This window comes from Thamnophis elegans, chromosome 2, assembly GCF_009769535.1.
Source record: "Thamnophis elegans isolate rThaEle1 chromosome 2, rThaEle1.pri, whole genome shotgun sequence".
In the NCBI taxonomy this organism is placed as follows: Eukaryota; Metazoa; Chordata; class Lepidosauria; order Squamata; family Colubridae; genus Thamnophis; species Thamnophis elegans.
The window spans coordinates 7,452,107-7,480,020 of record NC_045542.1 but is presented as its reverse complement, the minus strand read 5'-3'; the positions used below and the strand labels follow the sequence as shown (position 1 = coordinate 7,480,020).

At 42.3% G+C, this 27,914-nt stretch overlaps 1 protein-coding gene across 3 annotated transcripts; it reads left to right on the top strand.

Moving 5' to 3' along the window:
• The first annotated feature begins 410 nt into the window (after positions 1 to 410).
• Positions 411 to 27,914, top strand: LOC116504097 (protein bicaudal D homolog 2-like). 3 transcript variants are annotated; one of them, XM_032210941.1, is made up of 9 exons: positions 411 to 674; positions 10,037 to 10,250; positions 10,369 to 10,581; positions 12,571 to 12,723; positions 15,507 to 15,923; positions 20,495 to 21,268; positions 24,556 to 24,707; positions 25,553 to 25,751; positions 27,259 to 27,914. In XM_032210941.1, exons 2-9 carry the CDS (start codon positions 10,038 to 10,040, stop codon positions 27,262 to 27,264), a joined length of 2,127 nt encoding a protein of 708 aa, XP_032066832.1. In that variant the 5' UTR covers positions 411 to 674; position 10,037; the 3' UTR covers positions 27,265 to 27,914. The 3 variants fall into 3 exon arrangements, with proteins under 3 accessions (XP_032066832.1, XP_032066833.1, XP_032066831.1); XM_032210942.1 differs by having other exon boundaries at positions 10,031 to 10,250; XM_032210940.1 differs by lacking the exon at positions 411 to 674 and adding an exon at positions 2,846 to 3,048.

Below are 27,914 nucleotides of genomic sequence, written 5' to 3'. Positions count from 1 at the left end.
TTTCCAACTGATAACTGAAAGCTAATTGGATAACGAAACTGTCAGTCATTTGCCTTAGTCCGCGAACCGTTAGGTGGGAAATAACCGCGAGGCGGGGGTGGGTGGGAGGGTGCGATAACAGTTTTTCCAACTGAAAGCTATTGGTGGAACCCTTCAGCCAAACAGAAAGCAGGAGAGGCGGGATTTCAGGCTTTGTCGTGAGTTCTTAACCTATCAGATCATCTTTCTGTTAAAAAAAAAAACACCCTGTCCAGTTAGAGCTGTCGTAAACCAATCAAAGCCTCGCTTCCCGCTCTATAGGTCCGTATAACGGTGTCAGCGCGGCGTCTCGTTTAGGCGCGCGAGGAATTTCAAACGTGCGGGAGGGAGGGGCGGAGCGGGGCTTATAAATGGGCGGGGTCGGGGGGAAAGTGAGCCGCATATTTTATTGGCGGCGGCTGGTGCGGCTCAGTCGCCTGACTCCAAAGGCGCGAACGCGTTTTGACTCGTAGACTTTGGAGGAGGAGAAGGAGGAGGAAGTTCTGGGGCTTAAACACTCCCGAGGGGACGGTTGCTCCGTGCCGGAAAAAAAACACACCAAGAATTGAGCCCGGATACTTTTTTTTCGGAAATTCCCTTCCCGCTCAATGGGCTGATGCTATTGGCGAAGGCGAACCCCGCCCCTTTTCTGAAAGGTGAGAGAAGTTTTGGCGTGGCTGATGCTGGGTGGGCTGGGGGGGGGGAGCGGGAAAAGACCCCTCCATTCGGGTGGACGGGGAATCGCCCTCCGCAGCAAAACAACCACGTTACTCACAATTGCCTGCATGTATCTGGAGGGCTGGGGGTGGTGTTGGGGAAGCGGAATCAGGCACGCGTAATCTTGCAAAAAAAGCAAAATATCCCAAATAATAACCCCAAATAATAACTCCAAATAATAACCCCAAATAATAACCCCCAAATAATAACTCCAAATAATAACCCCCAAATAATAACTCCAAATAATAACTCCAAATAATAACCCCCAAATAATAACCCCCAAATAATCCCGTGCAACTTGAAAGGACCTTGGCTTGAATGAAGAGTTATGTGATGGAGTTACGGTGCATTGGGTTATTATAGTTTGAGATTTGCAACGTTTTTAAGACAATGTTTCTCAACCTTGGGCACTTGAAGATGTCCGGACTTCAACTCCCAGAATTCCCCAGCCAGCGAATGCTGGCTGGGGAATTCTGGGAGTTGAAGTCCGGACATCTTCAAGTGCCCAAGGTTGAGAAACACTGTTTTAAGAGTTTTGTTCGAAAAACCCCTTTCGAGCAAGTCTTGTGTTTCGGTGAAATTGAGAGGACGGCTGTGCCCCTTTTTAAAACCAGTGAGCAAATTCTGCCATGGGGAAGCCCCACTATATTAACAGTGGGGGAGACTTGGGAACTCGGCGACTAGAAGCTTTCAAGAAGATGGGAAGGAGAGAGGAAGGGGAAGTAGAGAAGGAAAGGATGATAGAAGGAAGAAAGGAGAGGTAGGGAGGGGGAGGAGAGAGGGAGAAGAAAGCGATAAGGTACAAATATGGTGTATGGAGAGCAGAAGAGCCAATAATTATTTTTGGGAGCTGATGGTAAGATGAATGGATGTAAATATTTAACAATACAACACGATATTGACTATGTAATAGTAGACATGTGATTATATGTTATGAAAACGAAAAATAAAAACCATCCTTTGGGGAAAAGAAAAAGAAGTGACTGCCGTCTGCCAGAAATGATGTAGGGCAGTGGTAGTCAACCTCTCACTGGTTGGCGTTCCAGCTTTCATAGTGGGCGGTAGGGATTTGCTATAACTCTGCTTTATAAATTTTATAAAGTAAAGTTACTTCCCTACTTTATAAATCACCATTACTGTGGAACCGGTGGGCGGTTAGAAAATTTTACTCCTAACAGAGATACAAAAGTGGACGGTAGGTATAAAAAGGTTGACTACCTCTGATGTAGGGCCTCCTGCTTGCGGGGTGGGGGGGGGTAGGACTAGATGACCTAAAAGGATCCCTACCAACGGGAGTTATCTAGTCCAACCGCCCCCCCCCCCCCCCTTTATTATTGCAGGAATCTGCACTGCAGCGTCCTGGGACAGTGTGAATGCTGCTCTTAGTTACATTGTAGGGAATGTGAGGCAGCATTCTTCAGTATCATATAATGGTGCAACCATTGTTGATTGTTCAAACTTACTAAGACTTCATTATTTTGACAACTATGGCTTATCACATGTTTGTGGTGAAATGGGTATATGGAAGGTTCAAGCAGAAGGTACGCAATGCCTCCAGGGCAGGCTATTCTGGCTTCAACTATTTTTGTTTTGTATTTGTTACCATGAAACGCTACGATACCGAGATTTGCCAGTTACTGCCCTGTTCCAGTTGTTCCTACTACTGTTATGGTCTGTTTGCTTCAAATATTCAGTTCTTGAGTACAGTAGGTTTCCCTACATAGCAAACGTAGGTCATGGCTATGTTAGCTCAGATTATTTTCATCCCCAAGTGTGCGCACACACCCACTGTCCACAATTAGCTTTTGGGAAAAGTTGAGGTTGACTTCATTCTAGCTAGGAATTATCGTTGGGAGGAAGTGCTGTGAACTGGGAGTATTTTCACATCTGAGACCATTTCCTGACATTTGAATCCTGACATCCATCTCCAAACGTTAGGCCTTTGCCTACGTAACAGCTGTGTTGCACTTAGTCTGCAGATACAATACAAGTTTGTTCTTTTTCCGGTAGGCTGACTGGAAAAGGAAGTGATACCCATTTGCTTCTGAAAGCAGAAATCTTTTTTAGACATTCTAAAAAAACCGAAGCAATACTGTAACTTATTTCCCTATGGCTAGTCCCTAGCTAACAATTTGGCAACACAGTTGCTCTTCAGGAGGCCAGGAATTGTAGAAGATTTTGGCCTTCCTCTCCTTTAACAAGGAGATCCTCACCCATTTCTGAAATGGCAGAAACTTTTTAACAAACTACTTGTTCCCAGTGACAATTTCTTGGGCTTCTTCAGGAGATGCTAAAAACCAGAAGCAGGATTGGGTAAGTGAGTTTTGTTCTTAGGAAAAGCTAATGCAGTTGTTCCCAAGAAACTGCAGTAATTGCTATCTATCACAGGCAAACTGTGTTTACAGATAATCTCAATTTATGACCATAATTGAAACCAGAATTTCCTTTGCTATGCAAGGTGGCTCTTAACTGAGTCATGCCCAATTTCATTAGTTTTTGCTGCAGTTGTTAAGTGAATCACTGAAGTTAAGATAATTAGGTTGTTATTAAGCAAATCCAGCTTCCCCTGTTGACTTTGCTTGTTGGAAGCCAGCTGAGAAAGTTGCAAATGGTAGTTGCGTAACTCTGAGTTCATAAATACATGCCTGTTGCCAATTGAATTTTGAGTATGTGATCATGAGGATACTATGACTGGGGGTGCTACTACTGTCATAAGTGTGAGGACTGGTTGTAACTCACTGTTTTCAGTGCCATTGTAATTTTGAACAGTCACTAAATGTGTAAATGTAGGTCAAGGACAACCTGTATAGTGAAATCAAGGCTCAGATTCTTGCACCTTTTTTCCTGCAGTGCAGCCAACCTGAACCTTTTGAGTTTGGGGGACTGGAGAAGCAGTGTATACCTGCTACTTGTTGTGGTAGGAGAATAATCTGGATTCAGACTGTTTATTTTTGACCTTGTACACAATTCTGTTGTCTTTACTGTGTCTGATTTGACTTGCTGTGTACAGGTGTCCAGATTTGGCACGTGCAGAGCATGTTAAACAAACCTATTGGTTATATCTCAGCTTTTATTGTCCTCACATGTTATGTACATCACTGGCTGGTAGTAAACATTCTCCAATCAGGACAGAAATTGAGTTTGTGAGGGAGATACTTTGATAGCTGGACATACAAAAGATAGAAAAATGTGGGATGGACAGCATCACTGCCGGATGGATTTGTAACTGGCTGACCAACTGCACTCAACGTTTAGTCCTCAATGGAACTGCATCTACATGGAGGAAAGTATGCAGTGGGGTACCCAAAGCTCTGTCTTAGGCCCAGTACTCTTCAACAGCTTCAATGATTTAGACAAGAAGGGTATAGAAGGGGAACTCAACAAATTTGCAGACAACATCAAGTTGGCAGGAATTGCCAATCCTTCAAAAGATAGGCTTAAGATCCAGATGAATCTTAACAGACTTGAACACTATCTAATGAAATGAAATCCAATGGTAAGAAAAGTAAGGTTTTCAACTTCGGCAAGAAAATCCAAATGTACAGGTGCAGATTAGATGAAACTTGGCTCAATAGCAATAACTGCAAGAGGTATCTTGAAATCCTAGTGGACAATCCCTTAAATATGAATCAGCAGTGTGCAGCAGCAGTCAAAAATGCCAATGCAATCCTTGCCTGCATTAACAGGAGGATATACTCAAGATCATGTGAAGTATCAGAACAGCTTCATAATACCTTGATAAGACCATGCTTGGAATATTGCATCCAACTATGGTTGCCACGATATAAAAAAGATGTTGAGAGTTTAGAAAGAGTGCAGAGAAAAGCAACAAAAAAGATTAGGGGCCTGGAGGCTAAAACATGAAGAATGGTTTCAGGAATTGAGTAGGTCTAGTTTAATTAAAAGAAGGACTAGGAGTGACATGATAGCAATGCTCTAATATTCGAGGGGCTGCCACAATGAAGAGGGGGTCAATCTATTCTCCAAAGCACCTGAAAGCAGGACAAGAAGCAATGGATGGAAACTAATGAAGGAGAGAACCAACCTAGAACTGAGGAGGAATTTCCTGCAGAACAATTAATCAGTAGAACAACTTACCTCCAGAAGTTGTGAACGGAGGTTTTAAAGAGATTGGACAACTATTTTCTGAAATGGTGTAGGATTTTCTGCTTCAGCAGAGGGTTGTACTTGAAGACCTCCTAGGTCCTTTCCAACTCTGTTATTCTGTTAAATACAAACAAAAAATCAATACTTAGGATTGAGCATTTTAAGTGAAGTGTTTTTTGATTTATCAAAACATTGAAATATTCTCTATAATACAAGTAGTGTAGTCCTACAACCACAATTAAGCCAAAAGTTTATGTTGTTTAAGATGGTAAATAGGTCTTGCCCCATTTTGCGACCTTTTTTGGCGCAATTGTTAAATGAATCACTGCCATTAAGGGAATCTGACTTTCGCCATTAACTTTGCTTGTCAGAAGCCAGCTGGAAAGGTTACAAATGGTGATCACATGACCCCAGGACAAATTCAACTATCATAAGTTGCCAAGTGTGTGGATTTTGATCATGTGACCATGGGGATGCTGCAGTGGTCATAAGTGTGAAAACTGGTTGTGAGTCACTTTGTTCATTGCTGTTGTAATTTTGAACAGTCACTAAATGAATGGTTTTAAGTTGAGGACTCTGTAATTTCATAACCTTAGTAATTATCTGTTAATAGATAATGAACATTTCATTTTTTAAAAATAAAATGATTACAATAAGACTAAGAATAATAAAACAAACACAGAGTGCTCTTTTACTTAAGAGGAAAATGAATATATATTTCAATCTGTACATGTTGCACTGTAAAAAAAATCCTAACTGAAATCAGAAAAGAAACAAAAAAGCATTAATATTATGAGACCAGTAAAGAAACTTGTACAGATTAGAAAAAGTAAGTCTCTGAACATGACATTTCTCTTTCAGGAAGTACGTTTTCTCTTCCTTTAACCCTTGCAGCAGCCTTGTGAGAGAAGTTAGCTTGAGTGAGTGTGATCAAAATATTTCCCTATGTTAGCAAAATATTTTGCTAATATAAAGATAAAAGTCTTCAGTCCAAAATAATGTTCATGGAATATTTGACTTGGGCAATTAAGAATTTGTGAGTAGTCAGCTGAGACAACATACTGACTTAACATACTGGAACGAGCTACCCCCCCTGAGATCCGGACCCTCCCTACTCTCCTGGCCTTCCGTAAGTCTGTTAAGACCTGGCTGTTCCGGCAGGCCTGGGGCTCTTGAGCTTGATTGAACTTCAGCCCCATTATAACTGAGTGCATGTTGTGTTTTTCTGTTTTAAACTGTATTGTTTTGTGTTTTTAATCTTTTTAATATTTTAATTGCTTTTATGTAAGCCGCCCGGAGTCCTCCGGGATTGGGCGGCATACAAATCTATTAAAATTACAAATTACAAATTAAAATTACCTACCAAAAAGACCTACATCTAGATGAGTTGATTTGCTGACAGTGGTATCTGTTAGTTCATTCTGCTCAAATGCATAAAATTCAAAGTTTGCATATTTTCCACGTATACAGACAGACTATGGATGCTAGTCCCATGTCTTTAATTGTTTCTTTCTTTCATGATTCTTTGATTCGCAATGTTTTATTGAAATCGAAGCTGCACTAATTAGATCCCAGTGTGTTCCAAAAATCAGGTTTCTAAGATATAGTTTATAAAACTTTAAAATAATCAAGACAACATCCCTGAAAGTTCAAATGACAAACATTGCACTATGAATAGTATTGTTGTCTAGTTGCAGTGTTTTAGGATGCTCCACAGAATAGGAGTGCTCGGGGAAACATTCTCAATGAATATGCAATAGCTTATTTTCCCAGAAGTCCTTCAGGGATAGAAGCAACGAAGGATACATTTTAACTTGCATTGCATAGCATTTAAGAGCAAACTTATCTGTCATTTAATCTTTTTTGAGATTGAGATTGAGAAGTTTATTTATATGCCGCCCTTTTCCCTGGGGGGACTCAGGGCGGCTTACAACTCGAAAAAGGGGGGGGGGGAACAAACATTTAACACGTAGGACAATACGTCATTAAAAACACAACATGCATACCATTCGGGTGGGTTACAGTCTTTAGCCCCAGGCCTGACGGGATAGCCAGATTTTGAGGGCTGTGCGGAAGGTCTGGAGGGTGGTGAGGGTGCGAATCTCCACTGGGAGATCGTTCCATAGGGTCGGAGCTGCCACCGAGAAGGCTCTCCTCCGTGTGGTTGCCAGTCGACATTGACCGGCAGATGGGACTCGGAGGAGGCCTAATCTATGGGATCTAATAGGTCGAGTGGAGGTGATTGGCAGTAGGCGGTCTGGCTCCTTTTTGCCATTAATTCTTAACATTTGAAACAATCCTGGAGGAACAGATAGTACTAGCATAAGTTAAAGTTCATGCTGTATTTATCTCAGATGTAGGTGTAGCCATGAGAACAACTTGGCCTAGCAGCTATTGCTGTACTATTATTATTATTTTGAAAAAAATATTTGTTTATCATATAGGCCAGCTATCTCACAAAAACTCAACTCTTGGCTGCATGCAATAAAACCATTAAAGACAATAATTATAAAAACACACGACAATTAAAACTTTATTATAAAAAGGAAGGGATAGGGAGAGGTTTACTGTAGTTGTTATACATGATATAGCCACCTCATCAAATCTGTATTCTTATAAGACTCCCAAGCCTATTGAGATAGCCAAGTTTGAAGGGACTTCTAGAAGCGGGAAGGACATCAAGGATGGGGCCAGCCTCACCTTTTGAAGCCTGGTGTGCTACATCTAGATCTTCACAGCTTCTAGGTACCGCAGTAGGAAAATCCTGTAAAAATGTCTTACAGATAGTCCTTGATTAATAATCCTTTGTTCGGTGACTGTTCGAGATTATGATGGTTCTGAACAAATGGTTCTTACAACCAGTCCTTGGAGTTCCAGACATCCCAGCACCCTCTTGGTCATGCAATTGTGATCTCGGTGCTTAGCAATTGGTTCCAATGACTTGCAATCACATGATCATTATTTGCAACCTTTCTCAGTGGCTTCCTACAAGCAAAGTCAGTGGTGAAGCTGGCAGGGAAAGTCATATGTCACTTTGGCAAGTCTCTCACGCAGCAGTAGGTAGTCCCAGTCCAGCTACTATCATGCTATACCTCCCCAGCCACCCCCCTTGACCCAGTAGCAGCCACCTCTCTCATGCTTTACCTACCATCTGTACACCTATGCGGGAGCTACTTACTAGTCCACAGGTTGGCTTGTGAACTACCTGGGATTTGCAGTTTCCCGCTGGCTTTCCCACTGACTCTGCTTATGGGAAGCCAGTAGGCAGTTCAGAGATGGGTTCCTATCAGTTCGCACCTACTCGGTAGAACCGGTTAGTCAAATCTACCGAACCGGTTAGAAGAGGTTCCACCAGTGGACCCGGAAAGCAGGCCACACCTACAGAAGAGGTTCCAAAATTTTTTGAAACCCACCACTGACATACACACACACACACACACACACACAGAGAGACAGACAGACAGACAGACTAACACAGAGAGAGAAAGAGAAAGAAAGGAAGAAAGAAATAAAGAAAAAGTGAGAGAGATGAAAGGAAAAAAGGAAAAAGGTACAGAGACAAAAGGAAGGAAGGAAAGAGAGAGAGAGAAAGAAAACATGTCCGGCAAGCCACTCCCACCAGGTCACATGTCCGGCAAGCCACTCCCACAAAGGAGGCTACACCCACAGAGTAGGTTCAAAAATTTTTTGAAACCCACCACTGACATACACACACACACACACACACACAGACTAACATAGAGAGAAAAAGAAAAAGAAAGGAAGAAAGAAATAAAGAAAAAAGTGAGAGAGATGAAAAGGAAAAAGGAACAGAGACAAAAGGAAGGAAGGAAAGAGAGAGAGAGAGAGAAAACATGTCCGGCAAGCCACTCCCTTCCGGTCACATGTCTGGCAAGCCACTCCCACAAAGGAGGCCACACCCACAGAGTAGGTTCGAAATTTTTTTGAAACCCACCACTGAGGCAGTTGCAAGGTAGTCTTCTTTGAATGATCCAAGATCCTTACTTAATGGCAGCAGGGACTTCCGGGATTGCCATCACTAAGTAATATGGTCACAGATCCCAATTTCCCTAATTAAGCAAGGACCAGCTATATATAATAGATTTAGAAATTGTATAACTTATTGAGATGACATTTCATGCCTTGTTCTCAAATACGATTATATTAAATGCTGTGCTTCCCACAGTAATGACTGCCTGGCTACATGTGTGGAATTTGAATGATTTTTTTTTTTTTTGGCAAGGCACAAATAGGTTCCTTTGTTACTTGTATCTTTTTAAAAGTCTTTAAGTCATGCTGGCCATTTCTTTATTTTGATGTGCTTGGTATGTAGTAAGTCAGGACTTCTGCCTTTTGCTAGGACTTAATTGAGACTCGTAGCCAAGGATTCCACTTATCATTTATTGAAATGGCTAAGTACTTCAAAATGGGAGGCTTGCGTCATATGGTAGATAAGAATTAATGAAGGTTTAGGTTTAGGTTTATTAGATTTATATGCCGCCCTTCTCCCAAGGACTCAGGGCGGCGTACAACATTAAAAGAAACACATAATACAAAAGTTTTTTTTAAAATTAAATAGAATATCCCAAACCCAATTAAAATTGACAATGACATTTTTTAAAAAAAAAATCGAATTAAAATTAACAGTGGTCAATAATTTATGTTGTTTTGTTCAGGCTTGCTGGAAAAGCCAACTTTTTAGGGTGTGTCGGAAGGACCGGAGGTCGGGGATTATACGAAGCTCTGGGGGCAGCTCATTCCAGAGGGAAGGTGCTCCCACAGAGAAGGCTCTCCCCCTGGGGGTCACTAGCCAACACTGTCTGGCCGATGGCAGAAGGACTAAATAGGACTATTTTTGGACTTACGTTATGGATTTCCCCCCCAACTACTGTTCTCTTGGTGTTCACAAATCATGGCAATAATAGTTCTCACCTCTGGACTGCAAGTTGCCATCCTTGGGCTATATAATAAGTGAATTAGTCTTATATGGAAAACTAGTCACTTAGTCTACTAGTCTAAAGTTGACTAGAACTATAAACACTATAAATGTGGTTTGGACTATAAAGGGATCATATGCTTGAAATTAAAGGGAACTGTTTACGTTGACCACTGGATAGTTCTATCCTTCATTCTATCTAACTTGTATTCATTATTTCCAATCTCCTACCACATTTTCATTGATCATTGGATTTAGCATGTCAGAAACTCTCATGGACCAGGATTCTACAAAGCTGCAAGGAGAGGTGGAGCGACTAGCAGCTGAGCTGCAGGAGGCAATCCAAGAGAATGTCCAGGCAGCCCAGTATGGGCTAGCTGTGCTGGAGGAGAATGAGGAGCTCAAGCAACGCTGTGGAGATCTGGAAGGTCAACTAGAGGTCCTACGCGTAGAATTGGCCTGCATGAAGGAGGTACATATACCACTTAGTGAACTATTTCCCCGCTCTGCCTTGAACTTTTAATATGACCTAGGCTGGGCAGTGAGAATGCTGTTTCTTAGAATGTCTTCCATCTTCTTTATTTCCTTAGGCTTTGACAGAATCTCATAGCAGCCATAAACGAGCAGCAGCTGATGGGGAGAACCGGGAAGAGTCTCTACTCAGGGAATCGGCTTCCAAAGAAGCCCATCTGACTCAAACCATTGAGGAGCTCCAAAGTGAAGTGAAATTCCTGAAATCCCAGCTTGACAATACAGGGATGGAAAGTGAACGGCTCAGCGTAGCTCTGCGAGATTTAAGGAAGGTAATTTGGGCAAAGCCTGATTAAGGAGGGATATGCTTAGAAGCCTCAGAATATGCTTATTCCATTCCCTTCCTTGGGGAATAATGCTTTTTGCCCCTTTTCAGAGACCAATCAAGTATGCTACTATATTTGCTGCTTGTAAGAGCCGAGGTGGCGCAGTGGGTAGAGTGCAGTACTGCAGGCCACTTCAGCTGACTGCTAGTTCAGCAGTTCGGCTGTTCAAATCTCACCGGCTCAGGGTTGACTCAGCCTTCCATCCTTCCGAGGTGGGTGAAATGAGGACCCAGATTGTGGGGGCAATATGCTGACTCTGTAAACCGCTTAGAGAGGGCTGAAAGGCCTATGAAGCGGTATATAAGTCTAACTGCTATTGCTATTGTATCCCTTTCTTTTGCATATTCTCCTAAAAAGAGCAAGATTTCCCAGGGATAGGTTATGTATAATTAGGTCCAGTTTAGAATGTTGGATCTCACTTTCTATAAGGGTAACATTCAGAATTTATTTTTAGGAGAAGCTTTTTATTCTACTTAAATGAATAGGGGTGTTATTGGTTTGAGCTCTGAGCTTGGCGATTTGGTTGCGAACGTTTCGTCCGCATTTGAGGAGACATCTTCAGTGTGCTTTGGATTGTGTTTGTTTGGGGGAGCCCTGGCCTTTAAATACCTCTCTGAGTCGTGGTCTGATTTCAGGTTGAGTGAACGGCTGGCTGTAGTTGCTGAGTCTACATATTATTTTCTTTCCATATTTTCCATCTTAGGTTTAATTTCTTCTTAATAGATAAAACAAAATCATTATTTTCCCCTCCAAGTTAATCAAATTTAACATTTCATTTCCATCTTTTATTCTATTTTATTATAGATAACATATATCCTCAGATTTAATTTTGTATAATAAACATTTCAATTAGTTATTTATCCACAATTAATAGTATTAATCTATTTCCCTCACATCATATTAATAATATGCTGTTAACAATATTAACATATTTAATTTTATTCTACTGGCAAATTCTTTTCCTTCTTTCCTCCTTTCCTACCCATTTTCTCTTGGTCTCAGAAATTTCTCTTCTTTCCACCCATTCACCTAGCTTTTTTTTTCTTGTTTTTGTAATTTCTATATTTTTTCTTCCCAATCTTTTTTCTCCCTTTTAGTTTTATTGTTCTGGTAAATTTCCCCAGATTTTTCCCCAGTGTTTCCCCACTATTTCCACCTTTACTGTTTAATTTTCCCTTTTGGGGGGCCCAATTCCATCTGTGTGATGTAAATTAGTACTGGTGTTGTTGTTCGGATGTCTTCTGATGATGTCATGGTCCGTTTTTGGGTTGATTTGATCAGCTGCATGTGATGTGATCTGATTTCTTGTGATCTGTTGAGTTATGACTTTGTTTACAGCGTGGCTGTTCATTGGCCTTTAAATAATGCCTTCGGGATCGTGGTTGATGTTCTTTCATTCTGTTTTTCAGTAGAGTGGATCAAGTCTTATTGATTTATTGGTGGAAAACCAGGCTTCCAGGAATTCCCTTTCTGTCCTTGACTTCACCTGGGTTACAACTGTGGTTCTGGTTAGATTGAATTTGTGTCAATTGTGTGGACAAAACATTTGGAATCAAATCACCCAGCTCGGAGCTCAAACCAACAACATAACTACAACCCGAGCTACCAATATTCAAATGAATAGTAATGGCACTTAGACTTATATACCGCTTCATAGTGCTTTACAGCCCTCTCTCTAAGTGGTTTACAGAGTCAGCATATTGACCCCAAATATCTGGGTCCTAATTTTACTGACCTCAGAAGGATGCAGGGCTGAGTCAACCTTGAGCTGCTCAGGATCAAACTCCTGGAGTGAACAGTACTGCATTCTAACCACTGCGCTACCATGGCTCTTGTAAACATAATGGGCAGCCTTAAATTGTTTTGGGTGTTAGTTCTGTTTTTGTTTTAGGAAAGGAATGGCTTTGCCATACCCTTCTCATAATTCCTTTCTAGGAGTGCCAGAATCTGGAGTCTGAAAAAAACCAATTGCGTGAGGAGATGAAACAAGCTAAGTCACGGGAACTTCGGCAGTTGCAGGATTGTGGAGAGCTTGAGGAAGAAAATATCTCCCTGCAGAAACAGGTCTCCGTCCTCCGGGGAAATCAGGTATAACGATGTCCACAATGTGGGCATTAACCTCACCTGTATGTACCTTCCATTATATGTATCATTATATCTAGACTTGATCGACTGTTGATTTGATATGAACCAGGTTATTCAGTGCTTAACTCCTATATTCTCAGGACGCTATTCAGATGTCTACAATTGTGGGCAAGGTATGCAATTTCATTAGTAATATTATCCTTGTCCTGAGTAGCTTGTAATTGGAGAGAGAGAGAGAGGACTTAGACATTTTTCAGCGCATGGAGAGTATCTGGCTGTTTGCGTACAAGATGGGATTTGGAAGAAATTAATAGGGTTGAGTGGAAATAAATAGTGGATCCTTTTGCAGAAAGAAGGGCCTGTTGAACTCATGAACTTAACTGGACACTTCACTTCCTTCTCTTCTAGCTTTCATCCTCTCTGCATAGTTTACCTGCTGTTGCCTGGGCCTCCATGAGTAGGAAGTGCCTTAGCTAGTTCTTTATTTGAATAGTGTACAAGACATGGAGAAGGTATAAATCAACCTTCTCTAGCCTCTGCTATCTAAGTGTGTGGAATCTACAATTCCTAAATGCCACGGTGGTTAGAAATTTTAAGAGTTGTAATCCCCATACACTTAGTGAATCATTGTATATTGGTGGGTGGGGTGGGGGATAAATTTCACTTTTCTTTAAGAATATTGGTGGTTTTGGAATATTCTCTACGGTTCCACCACAAAACCGCAGTCGACTAAAGTGCGCTCGACGAAACCGCGTACCTGACGTCATCACAGCACGATGAAAAAAGCACGCTGTGAGCGGTAAAGCTAAAATTAACGCGTAAACCTAAACCTAACCCCCCCAAACCTAACCCTAAACCTAACCCTTAACCTAACGCTAAACCTAACCCTTAACCTAACGCTAAACCTAATGCTAACCCTTAACCTAACCCTAAACCTAACCCTAACCCTTAACCTAATCCTAAACCTAACCCTAACCCTTAACCTAACCCTAACACCTTTACGTGAATCGGCTTGCTTTAAAAGCGCTTTTTAAAGCGCCCTTTTTTCTCCGTGGTCGTTGTTGTCGCGCTGCTGATGACGTCAGCAACGCGCTTTAATCGGGCGCGCTTTAGTGGACCGCGGTTTTGTCGTGCCACAATTCTCTACTGCAGCACCCGCCTGGTGGAATCTTCTCCCTCTAGGAAAAGTGAGATTAGATCCATCCCTCTCAATGTTCTGCAAGTCCCAAAAATCCCGTGTTATCAGGCCTGGTGCCTGAAGGGATCAGAGAGATTTTGCAGTGGCTCCCTTACTGCAGTTAAAATCTTCTCTTTTGTTTGCATTCCTATACTTATTTTTAACTGTGATTATTTTTATATGTTTATTGTTTAAGTGGCGTATGCTGTGCGGAGTCACTTTCATGTGAGATGGATAGTTATACAAATGTAATAAATAAAATCCCTTTTTGTCTAACTGTTAAATTCCAGGTATGTACGTACATTTCAGCTTCCACAGTTCTCAGTAATGTTCATTCTGGCTGGGGAATTTTGGGAGTTGCTCCACATATTAGAAATGTGCCATGATAGAAATTTGGCTTAAGAGCTGTAGGTGTAGTTGGATATGAAAGACAGGCTCTTAACAAAAATTCTGGAGAATGCTTCTTAACTCCAAAGGGCCAAAGCTCCTGAAAGTCTGTCTATATATATGAAGACAAGGTGTTAAAATTATTCAGAGCATTAAGAAATTAATATTTTCAGAAAGTTTTCTGAAAATCTAACTTCTCTCTCATTAAAAACTGCAAATACATGCGGCTTAAGCAGATTCATTCATTCTTCCCCATCTTATTTTCTAATCTTTTCTTCAGTTAATGTTTACCTGCTTCCATTTCTTGTTCAATACAGTAACTTAAAGTAATCTTTCTCTATATGGAATTTTCCAACAATACCAAAATCCCTACAATGTTTATCAACATTGTAGACAATTGAAGACAATTTAAAACGATGATTGTTTTTAGAAAATATAATGGGTTTTTTCCTTATGTAGATCATAGAATAAATATTTTCAAGATCCAAACAGATGCATTAATGCACTTTTATTAAGGTTTCTAAAATGTAACCTTATCTTCATCTACGTTCCAAGTTAAACTTTGACTAGTATAACGTCACTGAGTTAAAATACTTTGCTACGAATAGGTCAGGCAGTGAATTCCTTGAGAAAGCGAATTATACAAGAGGTACAATGCAACCTAATGTTTGACATTTTAAAATGGAGTAAGGCCTTAGTAGCAGATTTTAAGAACAGTATTTGCTCAGAAAAAAAGGCATAATTATGTATTTATTTTTAAAATGTATATGCCACCAGTGGTGGGTTCTGGATCCCGTTCTAACCGATACGGTTGGAACGTGCCCAGCATCGTCCACATGGACACACGCAGCATGTGCATGCGTCTTACCCCTTCCATGAGCCTCTGCAACGCTCCAGCTGCTCAGCATCGCGCAGGTGCTATATGTGCTGTGCGCGGAAGTGCCAAAGACTTAAAAGACCGGTAAGAAGCTCAGGTGGGCGGGTGGGCCCTCCGGAGCACCGTACTGGAACGGTGCTCCGGGCAGGCTCCGGTACGCCCGTACCGGGGTGTACCACCTGCAACCCACCACTGTATGCCACCCCTCTTACTATCAAGAATGGCCTTATATAATTGATCTAATCTTTGTCTGTGTATGAATGAAAAGAGATATAGACTTTGAAGTGTGAAGTGGAATGCAGTTCTGAGTACTAAGCCAGTACTAAGTCCCTGTTTCATCCTAAGGTGGAATTCGAGAGTGTCAAGCGTGCCCTAAGGTGCCATGAGGAAGAGCTCATGTTGGCTGGTTCCCAGCTACAAGAACTGGGTCGTCTTCGGGATTTGGCCGAACAGCAACTTCAGGAGGCCCTTGAGACTGTCCAGGCTGAGCGTGAGCAGAAGCAGGAACTGCGGCGGGAGCTAGCCGTCTATGCTGGGGGCCGTCACGATTCTCTGAACAGCTTGCAGACCAACCTGGAGGAGCTCAGCCACAGCCACACCACAGAATGTGAAGAGCAAGACAGTGGTTTCGCCAGTGGTAGCAATGCAGGGGGCCTGACCTCCACACCTCACAGCTTCCAGCCTGCACCTGGTCTTGTCGCAGATCTCTTCAGTGAACTTAACGTAGCAGAGATTCACAAGCTACAGCAGCAACTCCAACAGGTAAGAAAACCAAACCTTTGGTTAGGGGTGTTGAACGGAATTTGGACTTGACAAGAGTAATGATTTGCAACACTGATTTCATTCTTATTGAACAGAGAAGAGAGCAGATTTGTTTCAATTGCCAAGGAGTTATTGATGTTTATTCAGATCTACCCCTTCAAATGAATTAAAAACATAGGTGCAGGGACGTGCAGTCACTAGAGGCAAGGGAGGCGGGGCCTCACCAGTCTCCTCAGAGAAAGGAAAGGATTTTCAATATTTTTCTTAAAATAATTAAAGCCAGGGTAGTTGCTACCAGATTTCAAGTCACAGTGGCTTGGTGTCTGCTCTCAGTATTAACTAGGAGGAGGCCAGAGAACTAGGGGCCTCTTTTGCATAAGGAATTTTTCGCCTTTTAAGAGTTAAGCAAGGGTTAACAAGCAAAGAATTCCTTATGCAAATGAGGCACGTATTCTCTCGCCTCCTGTAGAGGGCATGTTTAGAGGCTTTTTAGAGTTCTCTGGGAGCAACTAGCTCAGTCTGACAGAGCTCTGGCTTTTCAAGAGGGCAGGGTAGGGCAGGGAGAAGCAGAGTTGAAATCGTCTCTGAAACAGCTGGAAAAGGTGGTGTGGGGAGGGGGGAGGAATTCAAAAAGTTTGATCGGAAGGCAGCAGGGGAAGGGGGGCATATGGCAGAGGAGCTGCTTTCAAGCCTTTGGAAAATATATCCAATCCAACTTCTGTGTTTGTGTTTGAGAGTGAGTGAATGAGAGAGGGATCAAAGTTCTCTGTGTGCGTGTGTCTGTTTGAGAGAGGGGGGAGAGAGGGAGGAAGGAGGGGGAGGGAGAAGAAAAAGAATGGGAAAACTTATTTTGCAAGGGGGAAAAATGCTGTCGCTTTAAATCGGAACTGAGCATGCCTGGCTGTGGAATTCTGGGAGTTGAAGTCCACAAGTCTAAAAAGTGCCTCACCAGGGCTAAAGCTGACTGCACGTCACTGCATAAGTGAATGGTCAGGGTATGTGTAGAATAAATTAGGATAATACGGAGAAAATTCTAGTGAAACTCTTCTGAGACCTGGCAGATTTGAATGTCAAGTCTTTTTCATTTTGTTGTGATTCTGAAAACACCCTGATATCCCAAAGTCCATCCCAATAAAATAAAACTCTCTAGTATAGGCATGGAGTTTCTGGGAACATACATAACTGTTACCTGATTATGTGTCCTTTAATGAGCCGAGGTGGCGCAGTGGTTAGGGTACAGTATTGCAGGCCACTTTAGCTGACTGTTATCTGCAGCTCAGCGGTTCTAATCTCACCGGCTCAGGGTTGACTCAGCCTTCCATCCTTCCGAGGTGGGTGAAATGAGGACCCAGACTGTGGGGGCGATATGCTGACTCTGTAAAACCGCTTAGAGAGGGTTGAAAGCCCTATGAAGCGGTATATAAGTCTAACTGCTATTAATGAAGGGTTGAGATGTTGGGAAAACACATCTTTTCTACAGGCTTCCTGAAAATGAACCTTTTGGTTTTCGATTTCCCTGATTGCAGCTCTGAAGATTAACTCCAGTATCTGATAATATCATTTAGAATTACAGGTATTCCTCAACTTGTGACCATTTGTTCAAAGTTATGATAGTGCTGAATAAACGGACATTACTTGAGATTATGGCCATTGTCACACGATCAAAATTTAGGTGCTTGGCAGCCCATCTGTACCTTTGATTACATCTCCTCCCATCTATGGCCTTCTGACTACCTTGCACTCTTCCTTGAAGGATGGTAAGCAACAGCAGAACCACATAGCTCTGGGGCAGCTGGCCATGCCTTGTGAAGCCTTGGCTGCTGCAACCCATACAAGCAAGCATCGGTTCACCTACCTGCTTCTCTCCCAGTTCCTCACAACAACCTTTTTACCTTTTGTGACCAGCCACTGAAGCAGAAGCCCCTTTGCTGTCTCCATTTTAAATCTGCAGTTCTCATACTACCCTGGGCCCTCCTGCTTCTCTGTTGAATGCTTCCCATTCGTAGCTCCCCAGCTGGCCCCAGGAATGCATCACCAGGCCACAGTGTCCGTAAAGCGCCAACATCCACGAAGCGCCAGGAAGGATTTATTTGTCCAGCTGTTTTCTCTCCCACTTCCCTGAACTGACCTTTTGCTTTTGCACTGGGCTTCCGAAGCAGAACCACCTAGCTGCCTTTGTTCTCTTTTTTTAGACCCAGGTTCTCCAGTGAATCTTTCCTACTCTCTGAGCCTTCAAAATTCTCTGCTGTTTTTGGAAGGACAGAGCGGCATTCCAAAGGCCATACTATCTCGGGAAATGAATGAATTCTGGTTGGAGTGGGCTGGGGCAGGCTGAGGCAGTTGGGGCTTCATCAGTGGTGGGATTCAAATAATTTAACAACGGGTTCTCTGCCCTAATGACCAGCAGAGTAGGTGGGCCTTGGTAGTCATGTTAATGGGTGGGCATGGCCAACTCAACATCACTCAGGTCGATGGGCGCTTCACCTTAGCTGTTACAATGTAATAAGGGTTAACCGGAGAGGCAGTTTCTGTAAGCAGGGCAATAAAGATGAGGCTAGAAACAACACCAGAATGTTTCCTTCCTGCCTTCCTTACAGGATTAGCCCTGTAAAGTGGGGAAAAAACAAGATGAGATTTCTTCCAACAACCGGTTCTCTGAACTGCTTAGAAAGTTAACAACCGGTTCTCCCGAATAGGTGCAAACTGGCTGAATCCCACCACTGGGCTTCATGGAGCGTAGCAAGCACCCCCCATAAGGCAGGATGCATGGCAGCCACAAGGCAGAGATGGTGGGGAGATGGGCCAGTGGGAGGAATTAGAGGCAGTCCCTTACCTTACTGAAGCTCAGGGCTGGGGTGGGGAGGACACCTAGCTTGGAATGGCTTGGATTGGATTGGAGTACTCACTTAATGACTCACAATCAGAAGTGCCTGGATTGCCATTGTAAGTGACATCTCATTTTATGACTGTGTTGACTTAACAATTGTGCTCCCAACTGTGTTGTAAGTTGAGGACCATCTGTACAGGCAAAGAATGCAGAAGCGAATGTGCAATCAGTGGGCTGCAATGATACTAAAACAATAAGTCCTTTGATGTTAAGTCTTAACTCGTCAAAGCTTAACATATCACAGAACTTCCGTCTGGAGACCGACGGTCAGAAGAGCCAATTGAAAGCTAGAGATACTTAAAATGTTTTAATCAGGGAGTTACGGGGGGAAATTACACTTTGGCACCACAAGTTGGCACTCGGTGCAAGAAGAGATTCTGATTGTGAGCTTTTCAGATGTTAGTAATTGCCTTTTCTTTTTTGGGGGGGGGGAACTATGTAATGCAATTTTTCAGATTTAGGAGCATCATGGTCAATTGTAAAACTACCTACTTTGTTTAGTTCACGTTTGCCTAACTGCGCTGCTTGACTACCTTTTGCCAAATGTTTTGCTTGTGAAACAGGTTCTTGAAATACGGTTTTCACTTCCTCTGCTGAGTATGTTTCTCCCCACTTTCTCCCCATTTAATAGCATACCCGGTTTAGCAAAGAACACTCAGGGAATATCCGGTTCCACCACAAATGCACGAACGACAAAAACGCGCCTGACTAAACCGCGGTGACAAAACCGTGCTGACAAAACCGCGCCGACGAATGAGCGCTGAAGCGCGCTGACAACAGCGCGCCGACAACAGCGCGCTGTAACATAACCCTAAACCTAACCCTAAACCTTACCTTAACTTAAATCGCGCTTCTGTCGGCGCGCTGTTGGCGCGCTTTTGACATCGCGGTTTTGTTGGCGTGCTTTTGACGTTTGCGCTTTTGTCGGGTCACGGGAATATCCGGGAGCTTATTTCCAGCTCACTATGGCATCCCTATCTTTGTCTTTGAGCGGACACTACTAACCCTTGGTGGCATATCAAGGTCTGAAGCTCAGCACTTTTCTGCCTGAGTTAAACACTCGTTCTGGGAAACCTCGATGGAAATTTGGCCGGACAGATGAGATGCGAGAGCCTCTCCTTTCCATCTCAAGATGGGTCAGACCTTAAAAATAGAATAAAATAGCCTTGGTCTCAGTGAAATCAAGACAGCATTTCGTAGTCTAGACGTTCTAATTTATCACATTTGTAGAAAACATCCTTCCAACAAAGTAAGCCTGAAGTTCACAGCCTTTCCCTGTCCCAGTTACAACCTGCTGTGGAGCTTGATGTCAATCTTATTTTAAATTTTGGGACAGCATTTGAAAGAGTCCAGTGATATTCTAAACAAAAAAAAAAATCCTTTTGAGCAAATTGAGCTAATTTGGGATTCAGGGTATGGATAGATTGCCTCTTCCCTCTGCAGTCATATATTGCATTAAGGCACAATTGTGGTTTGTTTTATGCTATCCTAATGCGTTGCATGAAACCAGTTATGGTAGTTTGTTAAACCAGTGTTCATGGTCTGCTGTGATGAATCTAGCCAGTGTTTCTTATTGAATAAGTTATTTCTAACACACAACATCTTTAATGCATAATGTAACATGTAAACCCAATGAACATCTTACCGTAGGAAATTATGTCCTATCTTTTCTTTGTTCCCATAGGCAGAAAAAGAAAAAGCTTCACTAGCTTCAGATCTGCAAGATCTCAAGAAACAGCTGACCAGGACTAAGGAGATCTTGGCCCAACAGCAGCTGTGCAGCAGCCGTCAAGTAGATCAGCTTCCAGCCGCAGAGGCTAAGCCTAGCGCTAAAAACGGTGGGGATAGCCTGTCACCCAATAATAGGGAATGCTACCGTGAGGAGCTGGACAGGGCCCAACGGGCAATCCGGCAGGAGAGAGAGGCCGCCGCCCACTTAGAAGCTGAGTTGAGAGTTGCTAGGCGGATTACCAGAGAGTGTCAGTCGCGGCTGGCTGAGACTCAGGAGGAGCTCCTTATTTTTTCTGAGGAGATGGCAGCTCTCTACCATCACATCTGTGCCTGCCACAACATAACCCCCCACCGTGTAGTATTGGACTATTACAGGGAGGGTCGTGGTGTTAAAAGTGCGCGCAGGAGGCATTCCTCCAGGAAACACACGTTCACAGAAATAGAGGCAACTAGCAGTGGAGACAGATCGCCAGCCAGTAGCCCTGGCTCCCCATGCGGCTTGGAGCCTCTTTATGTCACTAATCTGACAGAGATCTTGAGAGAACAGCTGGGGCATCTGGAGGTGGCACTGTCCATCGCACATCAGCAGAGCCCAATGGGGCACAGAGCTGAATTGGAGCGGGATAAAGAAGTCCTGGTAGAAGAGGTGCTGAAACTGAAGTCCATGCTGAGCACAAAGCGTGAACAAGTTGCTACACTGCGCACGGTGCTTAAGGCCAACAAGCAGGTAAGTGCAGGAAGTCCTAGTTGCCCCACAGATCTGCCGTGGGCTAGCAGAATGGAGAGCGGTCCTGAGGGTCAGACTTGGGAGCATCCACTCCCAGGCTCTTTAACACCTGTATGAAGCCACTTGGAGAAGTCACCTGGCAGACAGGTATGGCACTGAAGATACCCAGATTTACATGGCAAATTTAGGTTTAGGCCAGGGATTGGCAAGCGTTTTCTGTAAAGGGCAAGATCCCACTCCTTTTCCATCTCCATGTGCAGCTGGCAGTTCTGCAGATTAGAGACTAGCATTAGCAGTTAGACTTATATACCGCTTCATAGGGCTTTCAGCCCTCTCTAAGCGGTTTACAGCGTCAGCATATCGCCCCCAACAATCCGGGTCCTCATTTTACTTACCTCGGAAGGATGGAAGGCTGAGTCAACCTTGAGCCTGTGAGATTTGAACAGCCGAACTGCAGAACTGCAGTCAGCTGAAGTAGCCTGCAGTGCTGCACTCTAACCACTGTGCCACCTCGGCTCCTCGACTGCGCTAGCCATCGGACAAGACTAGCATTGATCTACGAAGGACGCGCCCGAGCTACATTGGCTGAGTCCCTTTGCTAGCAGGCCATGTTAAAAACAGTCAGCAGGTTGGATTTGGCTCATGAGCTGTAGTTTGTCGACCCTTGCTCTAGGTCATCCCTTCATCCCCATCACTAAGCATAGTTAGTCCTCAGTTTATGACCATTTGTCTAAGGATCACTCAGTTATGACAGCATCGAAAAAAGTGACAATTGATTCTCACATGACCATTGCACCGTCACCACAGTCGCATGGTCAAAATTCGGCAAGAGTTCCAGAGTTCAGAATCATGCGATCACCATTTGCAATCTTCCCAAGAGCTTCCGACAAGCAATGGGGGGGAAGCCAAGTTTGATTCATGGTTATGTGATCCACTTAACAGTTGCAGCCAAAAAAGGAGGGCAGGGTTAGAGTTAGGCCAAAAAAAAGGTCATAAAATTGGCCATGATTTACTTAACTGCATCATTTAGCAGAAAAAGTTCTGGTCCCAGTGGTGGTCATAAGTCAAGGACTACCTATAATTCACCTGTTGCGGGAAGAGTAAAACCATTATAAAAAATAAGTTCCATGGTCTATGTTTCCGATAAATCTAATGTTTCTTGGGTGCTACATAATTGGTCCACTACCATTATCTAAGCAACCTTCCCATTTTGAAGGTTGCCCTAAGACCATTGGATCCAAGACTGGCCTCTTTCAAGACTATTAGCAACTCCCTTTCCTATAAAAAGGAATTAAATACCTAGGATTACCTAGACCATTGGTAGTCAACCTTTTTATACCCACCACCCACTTTTGTATCTCTGTTAGTAAAATTTTCTAACCGCCCACCGGTTCCACAATCGTGATTTATAAAGTAGGGAAGTAACTTTACTTTATAAAATTGATAAAGCAGAGCTAACAGCAAACCCCTACCGCCCACCATGAAAGCTGGAACGCCCACTAGTGGGCGGTAGGGACCAGGTTGACTACCACTGATCTAGACCTAGGTAGTCGCGCTCCAGGATTAGTGAGGATCTAAGCTACAAGTTTCAAAGGACTGTCTAGATAGCGCTCTGTCCATTTCTCAGATTTTTCCAGGCCAAAAATGATCCCGGATGATTCAGCAAGTCAGAGTCTTGGTCACCAATGAAGATTGCCAGTGCAGAATCAAGGTTTTGGTGAATATAGGTGATTTTCCCCCCCAATAAAACACTATATAAATTAGTCGCAGTGGTCAAGCAGAACACAATATTGATTTTTCCAAAGGGGAATGTGTGACCTTAAGCTACAAATGGAATATGAGAGCAGTGAGAAAGCTTAGCCTCCGGTGTGGGCCCAAACATGAGCACGTACCCATGCTCAGATAGATTCACTTTTCATCTTTTTCTACTGGTGCTCCAGGCTTCACTTCTAGCTTTTCCTATCCCTAAGAGCCTCCGTCAACCATGATACCAAACAAGATCAAACTCCAGAGAGAGAGACTGCTCAAATGACTTTAAACACTCATCTTGCCTCTTGTTCCCAGAAACACACCAAGCTGTCTTCCAGGGAGTTGGGAAAAATCCTCTGGAAACAATTGGATCCATTGAGCAACTGTGATAAATCATATAATAACTCCCTTGCTACATGGAGTAGATCAGGGCAATAGGGTAATGGGAATCACATTTCCAGATTCCATGACATTTAGTTAGAAACAAAGGTAAAAGGTGTGATCATCTAATGTATCAAGCCAGGGATGCGTTGTCATCTTGTGAATTCTTGTGTGTTGTGTTGCTCCAGTTTAATATTGTACATTAGCTGTCTTCAGATTTTAATTATTTTTGTATTGCAGATTTTTTTTTCTTACTGGATGTTTTATATTTGTTTTTGTATTGTGATGATATAGAAATTTAATAAATAAAAACAGAAAAAAAATAGATCCTTATCTTTCATTATATTATGACTTTTAAAAGGTTTTGATCCAGACCTTCCCTGATATTTTATGAAAGAAATTTAAACAAAAGTACAATATAACTCCTCTGAAAGGGCTAAATAAAGATCAAATGGAAGTGATCAGAAAACCAAAAGGAAAGAAGTTAAATGGGTTTCTTCAGGAAAGTCGCCATAAAACTATGTCCATGGTTATAGAACATAGGATTCTAGTTACAGTTCTGGGCCTTCAAATATTGATGCCATAAAAAGCATGTCAGTCTGTCCAGACTTTAAGAGGTTCCTTAGCTTCCATCAGTTGCGCCAATACAATTGGGATGGTATTCATAATTGTAGGTCTCCTTTTTTTATTTGGAAGCTGTCTGCTGCATCTCCCAATGTCTCCTCCCATCCTCTTGTGCTTGCTGAGCCTTTCTGTTGCATTTTAATGTTGAAATTCAGGAGGTCATCCCATTTTCAAATATACTAGGTTGTATCTGGAGTACAGACATGTCTTTTCCTGCCTATTTTTAAAGCCAGCAAAAGCCAGAATGAATGCTTCCAAGAGTATAACCGTAGAAATGGGCAGTCAATTGTTTTCTGGGAAAAGGTTTTATGCAGATGTGGTCCAATCTGCTAATCTAGCAGCACAGTTGCCCTTCAAGGAGTTCACAGACTGAGCTTCTCAGGGAAACTTCAGCAACGATACACCCATGGTTGGCATTTGCAGGATGACCCAGAAGATTTGGGGAAGCATTCAGCTTCTAGGTTTTCTATAAATGATGCAAATGAAGGAGGATATTTGTGTAACGTGTGAATGTGTGCAACCTTTCTTTGCAGACAGCAGAGGCAGCCCTCTCAAATCTCAAAGGACAGTTCGAAGGTGAAAAGGTGCTGGTATCAGAGACCATGATCAAGTTGCGTCACGAGCTCAAGGTCTTGAAGGAGGATGCTGCTACTTTTTCTTCCCTACGTGCCATGTTTGCTAGCAGGTTAGAAGCAGGGTCTGCTCAGTGAGGCAAGAAATGAGCCTTCTTTACCCCTTTTGGAGCAAAGAGTCAAATAAGGATTGGGTTAGCTCTTCCATAGCTACCATTGTTCTGTAACATAGTGCGAGGACAGGATGAATGCGAGCTACACGGAACAGCCAGTAGCTTTGCTGGATTTCGTTCTTTATTCACTATGGAAACTCGGCACTGAATTTTGATGGTTAAACTGCTATGAAAGAATCTTTAGTTCCTGAATACAGGGTTAAGGAGGAAAGTTGAGAAACAAAAATATGGTAGCATATGTCCAAAATCAGTGATGAATTCTATATAAAATTAATTTCAGAACTATTTTGGAAATGATTCATTTTTCTTTGGTTTCGTATTTTTATCCAAATATTTTTCCAAATACTTTATGCAATGCTACAGTGAGATTAGCATTTTAAATATTTAAATATTTTTGCCACATATTTATTTAACATCAGTGTGTATTTCTTTTCTGCTCTAGTGTGTTTTACCCAGGTTACCCAAAAAGTGCACAAGAGACATGAAAACACAAGATTACTCTACATAATCTGTTAAGAGGAGTGGCCAACTTTTTAGCAATCTTATCCTGAAAACCATCTTGTAGCTTTCTGGCTTCTGAAACTTATCGAGCATGAAATTTCTAAATATGCCTCTAAGCTACATCTTTTCTCCCTTGATATAAGAGAATCTGAGCTGTACCGTATTTCAAATGAGATTTCATGCTGTTTCTGGCAGTTGAAGGGCCACGTGATGTTAGCCTTGCAAGGAATTGTTGTTTTTTTGGACATATACCTGAACCTATTGCCTTCATTTTCTGTCCCCAGGTGTGACCAGTATGTGAGCCAACTAGATGAGATGCAACGGCAACTGGAAGCTGCAGAGGATGAAAAGAAGACTCTAAACTCCTTGTTGCGCATGGCGATCCAGCAGAAACTGGCGCTCACACATCGACTGGAGGCTCTTGAAAACCCAGCGGAGTTGCGGGGCAGTAGGAGGATACTCAGAGCAGCCAAGAGTAGTGCGGTAAGAATAAAAGCGGCAACTGAGATGATGGAGGAACAAAAATCACCGAATTCTTAAGTTTCTTATAGATGTAACGCTATTTACCTAGTTGTAATGGAGAGTGTTCCATAGACCAACATACTCAATTCTCTTTCTGTTCTTGAATGTAGCTTGTAGGTCTGTGGCACCAGGCAATGTTTGTTTAGTTTAGCTGATCCTACATTGTGTTCATACCAAACCTAATTTGCAAATCTGCTTCTATGCACACTTTCTGTTCATTACTTAAATGCTCAAATATCAATTGACTTAAGTGCATAAATTTCAACGGACTGTAGCAATCTCTTTATTTTGCAGAAATAGGAGCTATGGGCAAATGATAAAAAGTATGATCCTGGGAGGAGCAGATGCAAATTGTCATGGTAGATCAGTGTTTCCCAAACTTTGGACATATGTGTACCCCTTCTCTAATTTTCGTAACGCTGAGTACCCCTCATAAAAAACATATGCTTTAATAAAAATCAAAATATATTTCTTTTTTCTTTTTTTGGTACATACGTAAAATAAACAAAAGATATTATAAAGGACATTTATTTGATTCAATGAGAAGGATGAAATTGTTTATGTTGAGATGACAGATCATCATTATTTGGTTCTGTGGGCGCAGCTAAGCACGGTGCAGTGGATATTCCCACGTGATCCCCACCAAACTCCAGTGCAACGCGTACCCCCACCAAACTCTTCCCGTACCCCTGGGGGTACGCGTACCACACTTTGGGAAACACTGTTGTAGATGAAGCCACTCAGGAAAGCACAAAAACTCTTTTGTCTGCATGCTTGAGCATTTCTGAAATGCTACTTATTTTTTAACAAAATATTTCCCACAAGCAAAAGATGATGTTTTCAAGAAATAAAAGGCACACAGTTGGGATTTATAAGAATCTGGGGCAGTCAAGTAATCTAAGCATAAATGTACCATAAGTACGGTGATCCTATTTTCTTGGAAAAAATAAAGGACAAATCTGGAAAAAGAAATCTGATCTGAGAGAGATCATAAAGATTTTTTTAAATGTGTTTTATTATTTTTTAAAGGGAGCAAAATTATATATTTATAACAATTTCATTATCAACACATTTTTCTGTTATCACTAGGATATTGATTAGCTGAGCAGTTCTTATGACACAGAATCCATGACAATATATACAAGAGCCAAATTTGTATTGCTATCAGAGGTTGGAGGACTGGGATGTTACAGATAAAAATGTTTCTTAAAACCAAAACTGCACGCACAGATTTAAAACCATAGCTACATTTTAAAGAATTGGTCGCATGGCCTTAAGCAAACCTCCACATCTAACTTTCTTAATATGGGGTACTGATCTTGGCCAATTTAAATGTTAAATAAATGTCAAGCAATACAGTAATTAAATCCATGCCATGATCAGCATAAAAATGTAGAAAATTGATGAGATTATATGGATCTTCCTGATTTTTTCTTCTTCTCCCCAATTCTTTTCCTCCTCCTTTCAGAGATGAGATTAATGGGATTCGGTACAGGATTTCTTGGTTATTCGGGATGCTCTGTGGACGACAGGACTGCAATTCTCTTGAGTAACCAAAAACACTCAGTACCTGCAACCTGCAGCCACTCAAGAAGGAAACTGGATAAGGAGACTCTAGCCCGAACATGTGTCTTTATCCCGCCGCCACCTCCTCCTTTTCCTTATTGCCTTAAGAATTCCCAAAGATACACTTTCTCTCTAAATATTTCTCTGGAACTGTTTTGTAAAGCACCTGTAATACCTTTTTAAAGGTCTATTCCAATAACAGTGATGTCAGCCTTGAATAAGGCTACACGCTTAATGTTAATTGACTGAAAGAAATTGTGCAGGGGTTGCCTTTTTCACTACTCTATATTTCCTTTCCCCTCCCCTCATTGACCCACCATTTATTCTGCTTATCTGTTTGTCACAGGTTTTACAGGTAATTTGAAACAGGTGCGCAACTAATGGATCAATGCACATGTAACAAGAGAGATGTGTTGTCAGAGGAAGATTGCTAGAAGCAATTTTGCAGCTTGGAGCTAGGCAAGCCCCTGGTTTCCCTTAAATAGATGATGCCCCCTGGTTTCTAATCTCTTTAACTGCAATCCAGGAAATAAATCTATGCTTCAAAACATTGCATAA

Coding starts and splice junctions, on each gene's coding strand:
- LOC116504097 (XM_032210940.1), top strand. CDS start 3,023: ATGCTAAAAACCAGAAGCAGGATTGG. Junction 10,582..12,570: donor CTCTGCGAGATTTAAGGAAG/GTAATTTGGGCA, acceptor ATTCCTTTCTAG/GAGTGCCAGAATCTGGAGTC. Junction 21,269..24,555: donor TGCTTAAGGCCAACAAGCAG/GTAAGTGCAGGA, acceptor CTTTCTTTGCAG/ACAGCAGAGGCAGCCCTCTC.